The following is a 17,602-nucleotide window of genomic DNA, read 5'->3' on the forward strand; positions in this document are numbered from 1 at the left end:
TTTTATGAACAGGACGGGGAGGAACTGGGTTATTTATTCACTGCTCTCTGGGGAACCTAGATGTTCTTTTTTGGCGAACCTATGCCATCGAGCTAACCGCTCGGATCGCCTTATTTGTCCCAGCCCTTAACTATACATCCTGCTGGAAGAGTATATTGAGCTCTTTGTTGGCTTAACACGAATCATTACTCCACGTATCAGCCAGGTGACAGACTCAAAATTTGGTACAGCCAGTAGTCTAGCCTCCAAAGCCGGTGGCGCCTCTTGATCAAATAGAAACTCCATTTAGGCGACTCAGTACTCCGTATATCCAGCCAGATTCCATCCACGATGTTGGGTTTGCCAGCTGGCTGGGTCGCGACCGGTTAGGCCGAGCTCTGTATGAATTGACAAACCAGCATGCTCCGGGAGCGAGGCAAAGTTCCCGCTAATGCAGATAATAATAGTTTCCCCCGAGGCGTGAATGTCTAATCCTTTCAGGCGAGGTAACTAGTTTGTTCTCGTAGGCGAAGTCCTTTAGCGAGATCCATGGACGATCAGCCTTGTATAGCATATCACGTGATCTTATCGATGGCAAAAAAAACAAGCAAAAACGGGCAAAAGGACGTTCTATCTCGACTGCAGCTATCTAGACGACAAATGAAAAGCAAGGGGCGTCATTTCGCCCCAACACGGCTGGAATAAACAATTAACATCACCGGACCACGCGACTACGCCAAAGCTTGGATATATACATTAGGTTCAGGCGAGCGAGACGCCTAGATCGCGGAGAGGGGAGCTCCAAATACAGTGTCAGGCTGCAGCACCTTGACGGGAGGAGTATCGTGCAAGCTGGCCATTCTCTGCCGGATGGCCATATAGGGGGCTCCCTGCACTAAAAGGGCGAGTGCCAGTGGGATGCGTGTCTGCAGCAGCTGTATGTCATCGGCTGAAAAGCAGTCGGTATCATACTCCATTCGAAGCACCAACTTATCCTCCGACACCGCACTGAATTCGCAGAGCAGCCGGAATTTGGCACCGTCCGTGAACGTGTAGCATGTCTCAAACCCAGGCGCCGATATCTCGAGTCCGTTTGAATGATTATGGCTATGGAAGGTGACCACAGTCTCGAATAGAGGATGGTCCGGCGCGGATGTTCGCACCTGCAGGTGCTCTAACAGCTGGTCCCAGTGTATGGAATGGCCCACCGATGATTGCACTGACTCCTGCACGGTCCTGAGATAAGCATCGGGTTCGATGGCATTCCTATCATTTCCGAATCTGATACGGATGGGCAACGGCTCGAGGAAGAGACCCACCACTTCCAGTTCTTCGTGCGACTTTCGATTGATATACGGAATACCCAAGACGATGTCAGTTGTGTCCTCCGTGTCGGACATGACTGAAGGGTTATCCAGACAGAGCGCCACTGCAGCAATCGCCAACTGCTGACCGGTGATGGATGACTGGCTCAGAAAACTCTTCATCGCTGCATAGGTGGTGGAAGGTACCTCACATAAGGCCGACTTCCCGCGATAACCGCGACGATGCCCCTCGTGTCCCAGAAGATGTGCTGTAGGTGGTAGCTGATCCAGTGTATCTGACCAGAAGGCTAGATCACAAGGGGTAGGCTTAACACCCCAAGTAGTGGTGTTCATATAAGTCTGTGGGACCGGAGGTAGGCATTTTTCGTGATATCGTTGAGATATTTCGCGAAGAAGAACCTGCAGGGTCGTCAAATCCGCAACGATGTGGCTAATCGTGAGGATGAATTGGGACCTGGATATCACGGCGCGAATTGGGGCAGACCTTGCGAGCGCAAACGGTCGATTGATCTCTATCCAGGGGTTTATGATGCTCTTGACCAGCCGGACTCGTGGTGCCAGCGGGCTATACTGTCGCATTACTCTTCCTGATGAGCGGGAGAATATATAACGCGAGCGCAAGATCCTGTGACGGGCCATCACATCATTGCAAGCATCTGCTAGTCGAGCTCGGTCCACTAGCTGGTCATCTAGCATAGCTATGAAGTTAACGTTGAAACTTGATGTGCTCTCGTTCACTTGACACTTGTGCCACCACTCTAGCTCCATCGGGGAGAGGTTCGATTCCCCAAGGACCATCTCGTTGCGGGCGAGGAGGCGTGGCAGCCCCGGTCCATTATTCTCAATGGCTGCTGCGAGATGCTCAATGCGATCATGTTGCACTATTAGTCGCAGTGGAATTTGCTGGCCTACAGCTTGGCTTATGCGAATCGTGAGCTGTAGTTGCAAAAGCGAATGGCCGCCTAGTTCGTGGAAACTTGAATGCGTGTTTAGCGAGACGTCAGGCCTAAGCCGGAGCACGTCACGAAACGCTTCACCGACCAATTTTTCCAAGTGACCTCGTAGTGGCCGGCCGGTCGCTGTAGGTGCTTGGAGACTCATGCGTGCCAGGGCCAGATAGTCTCGCTTGCCGGCCTTGGTGGTTGGGAACTCGCTTAAGGCGAAAATCTTACGGGGCGTCGCATATGGGGGCAGTACCTGCGCTACCCGCGCTGCGAAGGCGTCCACATCGGCGGTGGCAGGGAGAATGGCAGCGACAAGATTATTCCCTTGCCTAGCAACCGCAACAGCAGTTACATCAGCGACAGCGCGTACCATGCGAGCTTCCAGGTCATCAAGATCAAGGCGAAATCCACGGAGCTTGATCTGGCGATCTGTTCGCCCGAGGCAAACTACCTCCCCAGTACTAGACCAATACCCCCTATCGCCGGTCTTATACATGCGTTCTCCGATGCGTCGGATGGGATCAGCAATAAAGCGTTCGGCAGTCTCCTTAGGCATTCCAATATAATGACGCGCAACTTGGACTCCGGCGATATAAATCTCACCGATAACACCAGGTGGAACCAGCTCATGGTGTCGGTTCATAATGTACAATCGCGTCGATGGATTAGGGGGCCCAATAGTAACCGCCTTATGAGGGTATAAGCGCTTGATCGTAGCGCCGCAGGTGCCTTCAGTTGGCCCGTACATGTTGTACAGCGCTTTCTCCTGTGACCAACGATCGCACACTGCCTGGGGTACGGGTTCTCCTACAAGGTAAACCTGAGAGAAAACACTGTTAGCAACACAGAGCCCCTACGATGAGCAGATTCAAGGTAGCGAACATACAGAACTCAACTGGTCATAGTCCTTGGGATCCAGAACACGCGCCATTGACGGCGTCAGAATGGCCGAGTCTACCTCGCTCAGATGCGCAAACGGATCCCCACCACTCTGCAGGACAAGGGTAGCTCCATAGCTGAGTGCAGAAAATATTTCGTGGATGCTGCCGTCAAAAGCCACTGACATGATCTGAGCAACGCGATGGCCTGGCTGTGCAAACAACCGTACTTCCAAATCCCGCTGGAATGCGACAAGCCCTTCGTGGCTGCACATAACTCCCTTGGGCTTCCCCGTGGAACCAGAGGTGAAGCAGAGATAAGCATTGGCTTCTGGCCGGGGTGAATCACGATAGGCTAGTGGCAGTTCGTCGGCGTTCATCAACTGCTCAGAGACAAGCAAATGTTCGCAAGATGCTGGGCGGAACTTTTGGTCGGCCTGGGAAGGGACCAAAAACATCCTCGCTCCTGACGCTGAGAAGATGATATCCCGCGCCTCTTGGGGAAGCCCACCGTCCACTGCACAGTAGACAGCACCTGCTTTCAGGACACCCATCATACCAACAATCCAGTTGATGGATCGGTCCGCGTGGAGACAAACGACATCACCTTGACCGATATAACTTTTTAGTGTGGTCGCGATACGGCTGGCGTATGTATCGAGCTCTTGATATGTCACTTCAGAACCACCTTTTCGAATTGCAACTGCAGCTGAGTCCTTTGAGGCCGCCGATTCAAACAGCGTTACTAAGTCCTCCTGGACGGCCATTGCTGTTGTGAGTGTCGAATGACAGTTGCCGAAGGTCATTAATGTCTCGAGATCTGCACACCCGAGAATCCCCTGCAGACATTCCTTTACTGGCTGGTGTGGTCGCAGAAGAAGCTGCATCGCGCGCTGATAATGGTGCCCAATCCGTGTCACATCTTGTCGACTATAGTGATTCGTGTGGTAGACAAACCGCGCACCTCCATCTGGCTGAACGTTAATACTAAGTGGCACATCTGTGGTTTGCCGTGTATATGGGGCCTCTATGGGCAATATTCCTTTTGGGCATTCGGGCTCCGGCACTTGCAGAGCCATCGCCGATGTGAAGCTTCTAGTATAGCCATTGTCAGGTGTGGTCCATTGGTACTCCGCGAGTTCCATAATCTTGGAAAACACAGTTTGAAGAAAATCTTTGACGAATGCTTTTCGATCAAGACTGACACATAGGGGCAAAGTGTTGACTAGCGGGCCCACTACCTCATCGATTCCCTCTAGTGGGAGATTCCTTCCAGCCAGGACTGCACCGAAAACGACGTTGTCCGAGTCAGCGTAATCACTGAGGACTAAAGACCATGCTGCATAGTAGAAGGCAGCAGGAGTTATCCCCAACTCCCTGACTACTGACTGCAATTGCGATTTTGTGATGCTGCTCGCAACGTGTATTTCCTCGCTCTGTGTGATAGTACAAGGCATGTCTCCCTGGTTTGGTTGGGCAGGGAGCAACAGGTCCCCTTGGGCTTGTTCAAGTTGAGGTGCCTGGGCCTTCCAGTACTTATCTCCTTCGTCCTTGTGTTGTTGGCGCCACAAACGAATGTGTTTGTCGACTTTTGTGAATGATGGCCCAGGGCCGGAGGGAACAGGAAGCCCTGCGACGGCACGGCGAACTTTGCAAAACAAAATCATTGCGGAATACCCATCAATGAAAGCATGGTGGACAGCCCAAATAATTGTGCTTCGGCTTGTTGAAAGGTTTTGTCCAGGCCAATGGACTACTTTGAAAGAGTAGGATGCGGATGGTTGAAGGTGAACGGCTTGTAGTTGTCTCTGATACTCCATCTCAGTGTCGACAGTGACTTCAGTCCAAACGAACTGGTCTTCCCCTGGAGTAGGCTGGCACATGAGGGATGTTCGGAAAATCGGTTCGGCTTCGATCACGGATTTCCACGCCTCTCTCATTTTCGGGATCACGCTTGTCAGGAACGTTTCATAGTGATAGATAATGTTGGTCCCTGGGTTCTTGAGGGAGCCGTGGAGAAGGGACGCTTGCATTTCACTGAGGTTCTCGGTAGCGTGTTCGTCGAGGACACTTCCACGAATTGTTTCAGGGATATTCATCGTATTATCCTTTTCATATTTCGCCGTCGACATATCCTCACCAGGTATAGGTGTGGAGGCTCGTGGAGAGCCTCCACTCGAAGGCGTATGTGGCAGTGAATCGTCATCGCTGTCGTCAATCAATGATCGGGTTGTGTGGTGATCATGGTTGGGGCTCGTTGCTGATGGAGAGTTTCCAAGTAGGCAGTTCAAATTGGTACATGTGAGGACCTGGGCCACAGACAACGGTATTCCGAATTTCCTGCAGCGTGACACTAACTCCACAGCATTGAGGGAGTTGCCTCCGTTCTTTATAAAGCCGGCGTCAATGTTGAGTGTTTCGGGGTCACTCTCCAGAACCGCCGCCAGCTGCTGCAGCAGCAGTTGTCGAGATATACTCATCGCGAATTATGACTTTCTGTTATGATGAACTTGAGGCTACATTGATGGCGCCTTATCGTTCACATATATAGCGCAAAGATAAACGGCCTGGTGTGGAGAGTGCGCTATCCCGGGGAGGCCGCGGGATTTTCTGAAAGACGTTCGGTAGCCGATGTCGCGCAGTTTACCCATCGGCGGCCTCAATTGTTAGCCAAGGCACCAACGTCTGCCATTGAGTCCCGGATCCACTAATAGCTGACATTCTAGAGGTCTGAATAAAGGTCTTTCTATGTCTCCGTCCGGCTGGAAGTCTTTGTGAACGAGTCCAAGCAAATTCAGCCTGAGAAACTGCAACTCAGCTACTTTGCCACAGCTTAAGCCCCGAGAATCATAGCAGAGAATTATGGGTAAAACTGCAATTCTATGTATGTACTCATTACTGGGAACTCGGCGTCACGACTCAGATAAATACCCAGTTAGTCGGCTTTGTTCAAGACGGAGATATCCATCTTGAACATATATTTTGTAAGATACGGCAGTAGACCAGCACCCGTTCTTTCGGATGTGCCCCATAATGTGCCACACGTACATCTTTACATTCTCTGAAGAATAATCCATGAGAAGGGATGAAGATGACGACGCCGGTGGATGGGCCTCTGCCATGCATAACCCTACATTCATCTCAGCACGATAGATTCGCACTATGAGGTTGAAACTTCATATCGACCTGCTCAGCCATCCTTCAAAACCCCCGGCCAGCGAACACAACTTTCTCTCTCCTAGCATTACGGTATTTTTCTACTCACTACCGATACATACCTCAGCTACTCTTGGTGGTAAATGCATGATCCTACCGACCAGTGACTCTGTACACATTGCCATGAGAATGCAAATGCCATTTAATACTGGATTTTCATGCAAAATTCAACTCAAGCAGCCTAGGAACGTTCTCTTCCCACGTTAATCTTCGGCTACCGCGAATACGCCTTGTGGTATCACTAATCCCGCGGCGCCTAGTCAGAGGGCTAGTGACTAAAAAAAAGCTCGATCACGTCTATTATTTACTATCTTCTTCCACCATCACCATGGCTAGGACGTACAATATACGGTATATACAACATTATTTTATTCAAGCCCACAGACGGAGGCCTCCCTAAACTTTTCCAGCCACAACTTCGCTGGTCTCAAGACTTGACTCTCGTACCGACGTACCATCACTATCTCCGCCTGCATTCGCCGCATTTATTCCTAATTTGGCTGCTTCTGCTGCAGTGAATGTGCCAAATATATCATTTTGGTCAATCTCTCCCAGTCCGCGCGGCGGGAATGCCTTATTTATAAGGGTGTGGATCGCCATGGATGATAAAAGTCCGTACGGGAAGCCAAGCGCATACAGTCGATCGACTCCTATAGGCATCTGGGTAGTGGGATTTATACTGTGTATGAATCCTGGGAGCAGCGGTACCCACCCCACCAGCCATGGAACCACACTCCGCCAATTAACACCCAGGGTGTAGTAATAAATACCATCAGGTTGGCAGTGATAGAGATCCGAGAGCTTGAGGCGTCGCTGACGAACAATCCAGTAATCACTTATGTGAATTCCGCAAAATGGAGCCATGAATATTGAGAACGAGGAGATGACGCTGACAAATGTCGATGCAGAAGCAAGTAACTCCCATGGGCAAAGTGCCATCCCGAGTATAAGTCCGACGTAGCATCCACGCCGGATGTTGATGTATTTTGGCAGCAGACCAGATAGGTCCATCCCCACGGAATATCCTACATCAAATCGTCAGAGGATACGAGTTACGTTGTTAGGGTGAAACTCACCGTTATCAACGACAGTCAATGCTAGCTGAGAACTGACCAACCCTACCCCGGCGAAGAAGGCAGCCGCTCGAGATGTCGAACTATAATCTCTCTGTAGCCACATGGCCAGGATCGTGGGAGGGTTCCAGAGAGGCTCGCCGTATATAGCCTGCGTCGCCGAGGAGGTCAAGCAACCAAAGAGCGGCATGATGGATCCGATTATGATAAATGTGAACCACTGCCCAAAGACCTGATCACTGGGTTTTCGGGCGAATCGAGAAAAATCCATTTGGCTGGCTGTATTCCGCTGTCAGTGTAGCTCTGGATGCAATCAGGGAGCTATAAGGTATAGTGACCACCTACTGAGTGCGATAGAGACGGTTCCTACTACTGTAGTGGTGCCCTGCAAGATACCAAAACCCAAAGCAGTGCTCCCTTGAAGCTTCGAGGATTGATGAATCAAGTCTCCCGCTCCGTTTGCATAAGACAGGGACCATATCATTATCCCTAATAGCGACGCGAAGGATAATATATTCATACCGATCATCACCTTTTCACTTCTTTCAGGTCGACGATAGAGCATCGGAATGGAAATAATATTGAAGAGGGCCCATCCAATGATCTGCTGTGTAGTTACGTGTGCTGATTCTGGCAAGGTATTCTGCATATGATGGAAGGAAGGGAATATGGCTGCCAGGATCGCCGACACACAAAGTCCGCCAGTGTACGACTGAAAGGCGAAACCGACAATCGTGAGCCCGATCCGTATCACGGTTGGGACTATTGCGCCCTGATCAATGAGATTGGTGGTTAGGTAGGGGAGCTGATATGAGAGGTAAGGTCAGGATGCTTACAAAAATACCCCAGATAACCCGTGAGTATACAGGAAACCCAATGTGCCATTCCGCCCCAATATATCCTATCATAACTGCCACGATCGCCGCGATGATTCTCCCCAGTATCACTGCTATCATTGTCTGCCATACTGATAACGAGGATGCCACCAGCGCCGCGCCCAGCTGCCAATTGGTGAGACTGAGCTGCCAGACTGACCACCACCCGACAAAGGTGAGGGTCGACCAAGTGCGACGAGACGGTGGGAGAGGGCGGATATCGTCATTGATCCAGACTGAAACTGCTGTTTTGCTTTGGGAGGAGAGCTTTATCGCGGCATGGAAGCGGTCCAACATGTTTCCAGGACGTGTCGCAGACACTGTATGTACTTGAACCAACAAAATATTTCTGTAATTCTGCAAGCCAGGCCGTAGATTATACCCGAAACCGTCTGACAAGAAAAAGAAATGAGATCATAAATGGAAGAAAAAAAACGTGGTAGTTAAGGCTGAGGCGGCATCGACGCATCCTTCGTTCGTCGGTGGCCGAAGACCATGATTAACGGCACATCAATATTTCCTTGTAGGAATTTCGTGATTTAGATACCATATAGGCGATTAATTAATTTGATGATTAAATGGTTTCTATTTTATTCACGTAAGTAATATATTTTACTAAGTAATGAGATAACCTGCGATTATCGCCCAAGGTAGCGCACACTATTTATACTATTTTAATAGTGTGCAAGGTGGTAAGATATCTTATAGAGATTCAGCTCCAAAATATATAGCAACCGCAGCTATAATAAGAATAATAAGAGCCAACGGTATTTAGGCAGAGAGATGCAGCGGACTGAAGTTTATAAATATCCACAGGAGTTGGTGACTTTGTTTTACCTATATAGATAATTATCTCCCATCATTTACTTCCAGGTAAAAGGAAAGCAAATGAATCTAGTTAACCCCCCTGTAATTTTGATGTAGCCATCAGCCGCTGGTGCCGTAGACGATAGCCCTGAATAATTGATACAGGCCGTCTCCGGGGTAGTTCATTCTCTTGCGGTGGCCAGTTCTCACATTCCACTGTATCCACTGCAATGTTCCTCCCCGCGACTACCGAGTCGACCTCTGAATACGGTTGAAAATTAATAGGTTGTAATGATTTCTTTGAAAATATATAAATAATTGGTTCTTTGGGTTTTAGAAAGATGGTATCTGGGGCGAGACAGAGTATTGGCCTTTCCTTAACGCTACAAGTAGAGATCATAAGTTGAGGCTTGTAGATAGAAAGGGCTTCTCGGCGAGACTCTCTGCAGATATATAGTGCTTGTGGGGGATCGATACCCCAGAGGTGGAAGGTTGAAGGCCGGTTATCGTCTCCAATAAGATTTATTTGAATGAGGTAGGGAGCCGGAATACAGTGCTGCCATATCATGTTTTGAAGCTCTTGAGGGAGTAAAGAAAACTGGGAAAATTTAAATGGCTGGTTGACGGGTTGATTGTCTTCCACTTGTTGTAGTTCGCCTTGTATGTCTGACAGAGTCATGAGAGGGGGTGGCAGATTTGACATTATTCGCCGTCTGGTCAGGGTTAAATAACTATATCACTTGGCAAAAGCAATTATCGCACTTACGCCTGGGATGGCAACAGTCTTGATTCGCAAGTCCTGTCCATCTTGATTACTTATTTGCGAGCTCCGAAGGGTATGTATCAAATGAGATGAGATAGACGAACGACTTGATATTTTTGTACACGGCCTTCCACGTGACCTAAATCCGTCGGTCTCCGCGAGAACAAAAGTCCGGTCTGTAAAAGGAAGGGAAAAGGAGGAAGCGAACGAGAGTAGAGACACGATAGACCGAGAACTGCTCGAAGAATGAAGCACCGTATGGTGCAAGGTCTGTCATTTTCAGCTGCGATGCGAAAACAGATTTTAGTAGCCCTGAGTAGTATGTAGCCGCTGGAAATGGTGAATGAATGACGCTTCCCCTAGTGGGATAGAAAAGACGCAAAGCTACGGAGTACACTTCCACTAAACTGCAACCGATATTGTAACTAATTTTGACTCAGGATCTCCCATCAAGACGCTTGCAAAGATGGATTTGCGGCACAATATACGGAGTACACATGCATCATAAGGAAGCCAGAACAGGCTGGAGCTCGTCGGAAGTCGATGCATCCTTCATTCTTCGGGGGCCGAAGGTCTTGATATCGGTGCCTGGCAACACCCAAAACAATTCGCTATTAGAGGCAGAGGAAATGTCGCATCATGCAGGCGATACCAACGATATTTCATTAATACTTCTAGAAATTCCACGACCAATTCCTCATAATGGCGAAACGTATCCGTCTTGGAATCGTTGGCCTGTCGGCGGACCCCAGCCATTGCACCAACTTCATCCACAAGCTGCCCCTGACAACTACAGCATTGAGTGAAAACTATGAGATTGTTGCGCTATCTATGTCATCAGCCGAGAAAGCCGTCGCCGCCGCGATCGCTCACGGGCTGCCGCAGGATAAAGGGTATCACAATGTTAACACACTAGCTAAAGACCCAGAGGTTGACCTAGTGGTGGTATCAGTAAAGGTACCTCGTCGCGCTGAGCTTGCAATGGCTGCTATCAACGCAGGAAAGGATGTCTATGTTGAGTGGCCCTTTGCTTCTAACCTTGCTGAAGCTGAAGCTCTGGCACAGCGAGCTCGTGAGCAGCAGGTGAAGAGCATGGTGGGCTTGCAGACTAGGCTCGCACCACAGGTTCTGAAGGTGAACTCGTGCTCTCCTTTCCACTTATCAATTAGTCGACTCGTATTTCTGACCAGGGAATTCTACTTCAGATGAAGGAAATTATTGAATCCGGGACTTTGGGCCGAATCCTCGGTACCAGTCTACTAGTGACCGATGACCTATTCATGAAATTCCACGCTGATAAGAGGCATTCTCATGATAAAGCAAATGGTATGTTTAGCACGTTAAGCAGCTCGATCATTGAATGACAAACTAATTTTATACCTAGGAGCGAACATTGTGACGATTGCTGGAGGCCATCTCATCGACACCATGGTCTTCCTTCTCGGAGAGTTCACCACTATCCATGCTCAAACAAGCATGCAGTTCCCAAAACCAGTTCTAAAAGATGCCCAAGGGAACGCAAAGACTGGCCAGTTCAACGATGCTCCAGACACGTTCACGCTTCACGGAAGAATGGGAGACCAAAACATCCCTACTTCCGTGTGTATGTATTCACATCCCGCAACTACCCCTAATCTGTGCCAGTGGATCGTGACAGGGGAGAAAGGGTCTTTGAAGATGGAAGGCCCGAGTTTGATGATTCATGCTATCCCTCCCCGATTGTTCCAGACGGCTACTGGCTCAGGGGGCGCGGCAGAGTGGCAGGAGATCCATCTGGAGACCACCACGGTGCAGGGAGCAGAGTATCAGGCCTGGATGGAAAATGATATGACTCGCATAGTCACCCTAGATGACGCAGTGATTCGTTACCGCATGATTGATGCCATATTTAGAAGTTCGGAGTCGGGTAAGCCCACGACATACAGCTGTACTTAGAAATTTAGTATGAGACATAACTAGTATATATATTCATTGATCTAGCTGTAATAAAATCTACCCCATTACCTGATTCTACTTTGTACTTCTCTATATTATTCCTTTTTTTATACTGGATATCTCGCTCGTACTCTTCTATTTTACAATAATATAGAATCAAGGTATTTGAAGAGCAGTAAAAGATGTATATAGTTTGTCTAATGTGTAGCATATCCAACATAGCGTTATATCAACCACTAATCATGATTCTATCCCCTAGTAGCTTCAGCAATTTTCCCAACCAGCTGCTGGCCGTAAGTCTATGGCAGAGGGCCAGGCGCCTGGTAGGGAGGTGACACTGGCCACGTCCCAGCCTGTACAGCCAGCCAGATGCCTCCATTCGCTCTCGGTTCGCTCCTGGCCATGCTCAGCAGTAACCATGACATTGATATCGCCTATTCGAGACATCCGGCCACATCTACCGTCGGCCAAGACGGATTCTAATATCACAAGTCGACTAATTGGTCCAGCAATGATACTCTTGCGGATATTCCGTAGAATCTTGCAAGACTGCTCATCGTTCCAGTCGTGTAAGCACCAGCGCATTACATAGGCTTCCGCGGGTACGACTTCAGTCAAAAAGTCACCTGCAATTAGTCTTTCAGGGGAGATACGGGAACCAACATCGGCATACTTTCCCTTCGGCGTGTGGAAGGCATCCTGGAGAAATGGGAGCACACGAGGCGTATCAAAGACCCCTCCTTGGATGGTAGGGAATGCTCGAAGCAGTGCTGCTATCAGGGAACCATCGCCACCCCCAAGATCGATCAGGGTAGTCCCTGAAAGCTCACCCCATGGGTAAGCGGAGATCATGCCAGGAGTTTGGGCCATGGCTGTTGCCCCCATACATTCTCTGAGGCGGACCATGGTTCCATTGCGCTCCAGGTAGCCGAACATGCTCTCGTCTGTGTCGTAATGCATCTGAGCCGGAGAGCCTATCATTAATATTAGTCTGATGGCTGAATTGACATATGGGCCTACGTATGAGTGTAATACTCACGAGTGACTCCCTGTGCGAGCGCCTTTGGAAGCCCCTGAGCCATCTCATAGAACTCTCGACTACAAACACTAGCCCAGCGGTGCCATTGCGTCCAGTGGTCTTGCTGCAGCATTTCAGATGCTTCATTGTTCCTCACGGAGTCGGTATCCGAATCATACTCGAAGATGCCGTCATTGTACAACAGTCGGAGGACCTGACGCAGCCGATCAGGGCGTGCTTGGCTGATTTTTGCCAGCTGATCCAGCTTCTGGGGACCAGCAGCAAGGTGATCCGGAATTCGCAACTCCACAGCACCAGCCAGACACTGCGTGTGTTGATATGCTTAATATTACATCAGTACCCGAGTGGTGTTTGTAAAAGAGGAGGTTGTTCGTCGGGCTTACCGAACAAATGGTCAGCGAGGGCCAAGTGGGCTGGTTCAAGAGACTGAATGACCTTATTTGCTAAATCAACTATACGGCTTGCTGTCGCCGTCAGTTCTGGATCGCATGCTTGATCGACTCTTCGAAGAGATGCAAGAGATGCGGCGTTGTCGTGTTGTTTGGATTCCTCCACAACTGCCTGGAGAGCAGTCTCCAGCTGTGCTAGCGATTTCAACATGACAAAAAAATATCTCGGACAATCACAATTTCTTTCTCGATAGTAGGTAACGATACAACGTACCTAGATTTGAGCGTGAATGGGCGCCTTAACTAGAATGACTTCTTAAGTGGTGGCCGGCCTCCGCCAGCAGCGCCCGGTCGCCGAAGACATCTTAAATCCAACTCTAGTCATTGCAATCGAACATTATATCGTGATAATTCTTTTTATGTTCGTGAAAGCAAGACGTGAGGGCATTACGACCGCGGTGCCAAAGTCATGGCTAATTCAGATAACGAGAGGGCGCCGTTACTGCCTCAGCCAGAATCTGGCTACGAACCCCAATCTTCAATCGACGAGCCAAATGATACCCACCAAGATCATGTTGTATCATATCAGGTCCTTCCTATCTCCTTGTTTGCCTCTCTGGGCATGGCAGCCACTATAGCGACAACCATCTACGCCTATGCGGATTTGCTCTGCGCCGACCCGACTGCCTGCAAGGATGCCGAGCAGAGCGCCTATGCTGCAGTGGTCGCAATCGCAAACGGAATCGCACATACAGTGGCAATCCTGATCCTCGGGCCTCTGGAGCATCTGGTAAAGACACAGTTGAAAGCTGGTCTCGCCCTGTGGATTGTGTGCCGAGCAGCTAGTGTTTTGTGTCTGGTCTTAGGAGGTAGAATATCCCGAGCTCCTTGGAAAATAAATCCATAGAACCGTGCTGATTTTAGGCCTGGAACAGTGAGCCTCCGTAGTGTCCCTATCGCGGTATCGGGCCGCCTTTTTGAAGGCATCGCATCGGACAACCTTCTCCATTTCAACCTCAACACCATTTATGTTTCGACGGACTCTCCATCAGCTCCGGAAACCTCTCGCCTCATCGCAGCGTCATTGGCGCTGTATATGCTTGGGACCGCGGTGGGACCATTTGCAGTCACCATATTCAAGAACTATACAGCCAGCTTCACAACCGCACTGGCCATATTCGCTATAACGATGGTATACTTGGTTGTCTTCGTGCAGAAGCCACCGGTCAAGTATTTATCGTCTGACCTGGATAGTCAGCCGCCAGCCCCTAAGGTGGCATCGCATAAGTCTAGGCTCATGGTTCTCTTGTCTCCTTTACGACCGTTCTATGAGAACCGCAAAGTCATCCCATATGGCCTTTCGCTGCTCTTGTACACGGCCGTCCAAGGCCATTTGTTCCCCGTCATAATAGTGTTTGCATCTATTCGGTTCCATTTTGGCAGCTCGGAGAATGGCCTGCTGGTTTCAACCGCGGCTGCCTGCGCCGCCTTCCAGATTCTGGTCAAGGTATACATTATTCCTTATGTTGTGAGGTTAGGGTCTCGACTAGGATGGCGACGTCAGCAGGTTCGGTGTCTCCCCGCGACTGCAAGCAGTAATGCAGACCGAAACACGGTTTTAGGAGCAGTCGTTATTCAAATGACCGCCCTGATTGCAATGACGCAGGTAAACAGCGCCATCCAGCTATATCTGGCGGTTGCTGTTTCGGCTGCCGGGTTGGCCGTCCCGGCGTTTTTCAAGAGTCACTTTGTCTCCTTCATGCCAGATGCTTCGCAGGCCATCTCATCACTCACCTTTATGGAGAGTATCGGGGGGCTAGCATCTCCTTTCTTCTTGGGTACGTGGCAAGCAGTCTTTCCAGGGCAATCTGTGTTTTTCTTTGCAGTGGGACTGCTGGTGGTCAGTCTGTGTTTATTCATGTTGGCGGAGCTTTTTCCCAGGCCGAGGCTACTTCCCCAATGTGCAGAGTAGCAATATGCAAATTTGAATATTATATTCCGTACTCTTGTCCGCTGTTAATGTAACTTTATCTCCCTTTATATGTTATCGTTAGCATGCTCATTCTCGTTCCGGTCGCATTGCTACCCAGCAAGCATATCTGTACTCAGGATTATTAGCTTAGGAAGAAAATCTAGAAACTGTCGTAGAGTGGTTAATGTGCCAGCCTTGTGAGCCAAGCCTGGTTCCTTCGCGGTCTTCTCGAAACACCAGCGAAATCTCCTTTTCCGTTTTGCTTCGTGATTTGCGGGCTTGAAACGTTAGAGGCTAACAACGCCTGCTTAGTGATCCCTGTAAGGTTGGCCCGACCAGCTGCATGAGTATCCCGCAAGCATTGGCCATTGTACATGCCTGTATCTCCGGGGTTCCAGCAACGGGTTCAACGGCAGCATTCGATAACTGACCGAGTAGAAGTTTGACAAACTCGTAGCTAGGTCCTTTCACGACATAACTCGGCTCCGAGCCTCTCCGTGCATAGGAGACGCTTGTCCTCATGCCTATATATGTTCTCGAAGTATTAGTGAGACGGAAGTGCAATGACGTAGCTCGACACCATGAATGTGGTCAATCGTGACCCTTGCATTGGAGGTATCAGAAGCTACCTCGAGCTACTTCCCAATACCTACCAAATATTGCTGTCTCCCTCGTATCCTCAGGTTCCTCTGCGGTGGATACTATGCTTCACAATGAACCACTCCGGAAAATCTCTGTTCTTCTAGGGTGCCCTGGCGATGGCAACAAGGGTCGCAGGGCCATACAGATGTGCAGCTCCAGTCACGTCGTTTGCTTTCGACCAGCGGATCATCGTCCATGTCGGGATTGTGGCACCCACAGAGCTTGGGATATATCGTGGACATACTCCGTCAGTACATCGTTATAGATCCTGGCCTGTCGTAGATAAAATCGAAGGCAGCCGTAAAAGTCGATCCGAGCAGTCTTCGTACAAGAAACAAGAGAAAGAGAGAAAGAGAGAAAGAGAGATAGATATCTCGGGCGATAGTTGTTATATGGTCGCGGTGGATGAAGTTGTCTTGTCAAGCTTTCCCACTTTGTTCCACGTTAACCTTCGCTGGGCCGGTAACTGCCCCTAGCCAAGCTGGGAAATCATCACTACACGCCTCTTCGCCATAAGACTTTCGAGAATCCCCGTTGTCTGCGTCGTCTTCCTCTTCTTCCTTCACTCAAGCAGTCTCAGCCAGTCGTCACTCCGCGGCCTGGGATACGAAGCTCCCGTGGAGGTACCAAGCGTTTACTCACCGCCTCGTACTTGCTTTGCGCCACGGGGTTATCTATTACTCTGGGACTCACAGACACCAGACATATCCTCGAGAATCGAGCAGACAGTAAGCTCGTCACTCTCCTGTTTACCTGATTCCCTCTGGGCTGAGTGCCCGGGGGCGCTTGAATACCGAGGCAGATAGAATATGTTTTGTTGATCACGAAAGAGTAGTGACTAACAGTTTCAATAGCTCGACTATTACCATTTTCGATAGTATACCGCACGGAAGCATAGCATTGCCACAAGAGAGCCCCTGAGACCGTTGGCTTGAACGAGACATACACACGGACGAATCAGTTGCGAATATCTGAGATACAGCTTTGGAGCACGGTGGTTTACCAGTACACACGCACCAACATATCTCTACTCCTACGCCCCCCAATGCCGTCTCAACCACTCAACATGGCTTCTATTTCTTCCCGGGTCCGTTTGCGCGGATCTGCTGCTTAGATTTTGGCTTTTCTTTGCACGTCATATCTCGAACATTCTTACAGAATCGTCGTTCTTTCCATACCGTCTTTACGCCGGACGCCTGATACGTCTATATTCAGACGTCTTTCGAAGGGATACCTTAAACCCCGAGAAGGGACAATTCCTAAACAGAGGAACACATTTTTAAACTACCTGCCAAGGGCTATTGACAGGCGCGAATTTCCAAAATGAAGTTCGGTCGCAACCTACCCCGGAACATGGTTCCGGAATGGAGCTCATCCTATATCAAATATAAAGCGTTGAAGAAACTGATAAAGTCAGCTGTCAGCGCGAAAAAATTGGGCAATGATCCCGATTTGGCTGGTAAGTTTAGATTTTTGTTTCCATGGTATATAAGTTGGTATTAAGATTACAACAGGCTTCTTCTACACCCTTGATCGAAATCTCGAGGATGTTGATACTTTTTATAACAAGAAGTTTTCTGACTGCTCTCGCCGCTTGAAACTTCTGAAGGACCGGTTCGGTCATCCGACGGCCGCACTGCCACGCCTGGATGCTGAAGACACTGAGGACTTGTTAGCAGCACTCCTGGAGCTTCGCGGTCAGTTGCGTAAACTGCAATGGTACGGCGAGGTAAATCGCAGAGGCTTTATTAAAATCACCAAGAAA

General features: G+C 49.4%; 4 protein-coding genes across 4 annotated transcripts; 1 reads left to right on the plus strand and 3 right to left on the minus strand.

The window, feature by feature from the left end:
* Window positions 1-758: 758 nt before the first annotated feature.
* On the minus strand, window positions 759-5,606 carry GIQ15_02488 (nonribosomal peptide synthetase; the record flags this gene model as incomplete). Its single annotated transcript, XM_033549905.1, has 2 exons — window positions 759-3,068; window positions 3,135-5,606. 2 exons carry the CDS (start codon window positions 5,604-5,606, stop codon window positions 759-761), a joined length of 4,782 nt encoding a protein of 1,593 aa, XP_033407066.1.
* A 1,132-nt stretch (window positions 5,607-6,738) lies between these two features.
* GIQ15_02489 (uracil permease) lies at window positions 6,739-8,587 on the minus strand (the record flags this gene model as incomplete). Its single annotated transcript, XM_033549906.1, has 4 exons — window positions 6,739-7,367; window positions 7,419-7,694; window positions 7,938-8,220; window positions 8,384-8,587. 4 exons carry the CDS (start codon window positions 8,585-8,587, stop codon window positions 6,739-6,741), a joined length of 1,392 nt encoding a protein of 463 aa, XP_033407067.1.
* Window positions 8,588-10,562: 1,975 nt separating this feature from the next.
* GIQ15_02490 (uncharacterized protein) lies at window positions 10,563-11,795 on the plus strand (the record flags this gene model as incomplete). Its single annotated transcript, XM_033549907.1, has 4 exons — window positions 10,563-10,994; window positions 11,051-11,186; window positions 11,245-11,459; window positions 11,505-11,795. 4 exons carry the CDS (start codon window positions 10,563-10,565, stop codon window positions 11,793-11,795), a joined length of 1,074 nt encoding a protein of 357 aa, XP_033407068.1.
* A 264-nt stretch (window positions 11,796-12,059) lies between these two features.
* GIQ15_02491 (O-methyltransferase) lies at window positions 12,060-13,434 on the minus strand (the record flags this gene model as incomplete). The annotated part of the gene is made up of 3 exons (XM_033549908.1): window positions 12,060-12,769; window positions 12,835-13,155; window positions 13,218-13,434. 3 exons carry the CDS (start codon window positions 13,432-13,434, stop codon window positions 12,060-12,062), a joined length of 1,248 nt encoding a protein of 415 aa, XP_033407069.1.
* Between the last annotated feature and the right edge of the window lie 4,168 nt (window positions 13,435-17,602).

The sequence above is a fragment of the Arthroderma uncinatum genome (assembly GCF_011692745.1).
Source record: "Arthroderma uncinatum strain CBS 119779 chromosome Unknown scaffold2, whole genome shotgun sequence".
In the NCBI taxonomy this organism is placed as follows: Eukaryota; Fungi; Ascomycota; class Eurotiomycetes; order Onygenales; family Arthrodermataceae; genus Arthroderma; species Arthroderma uncinatum.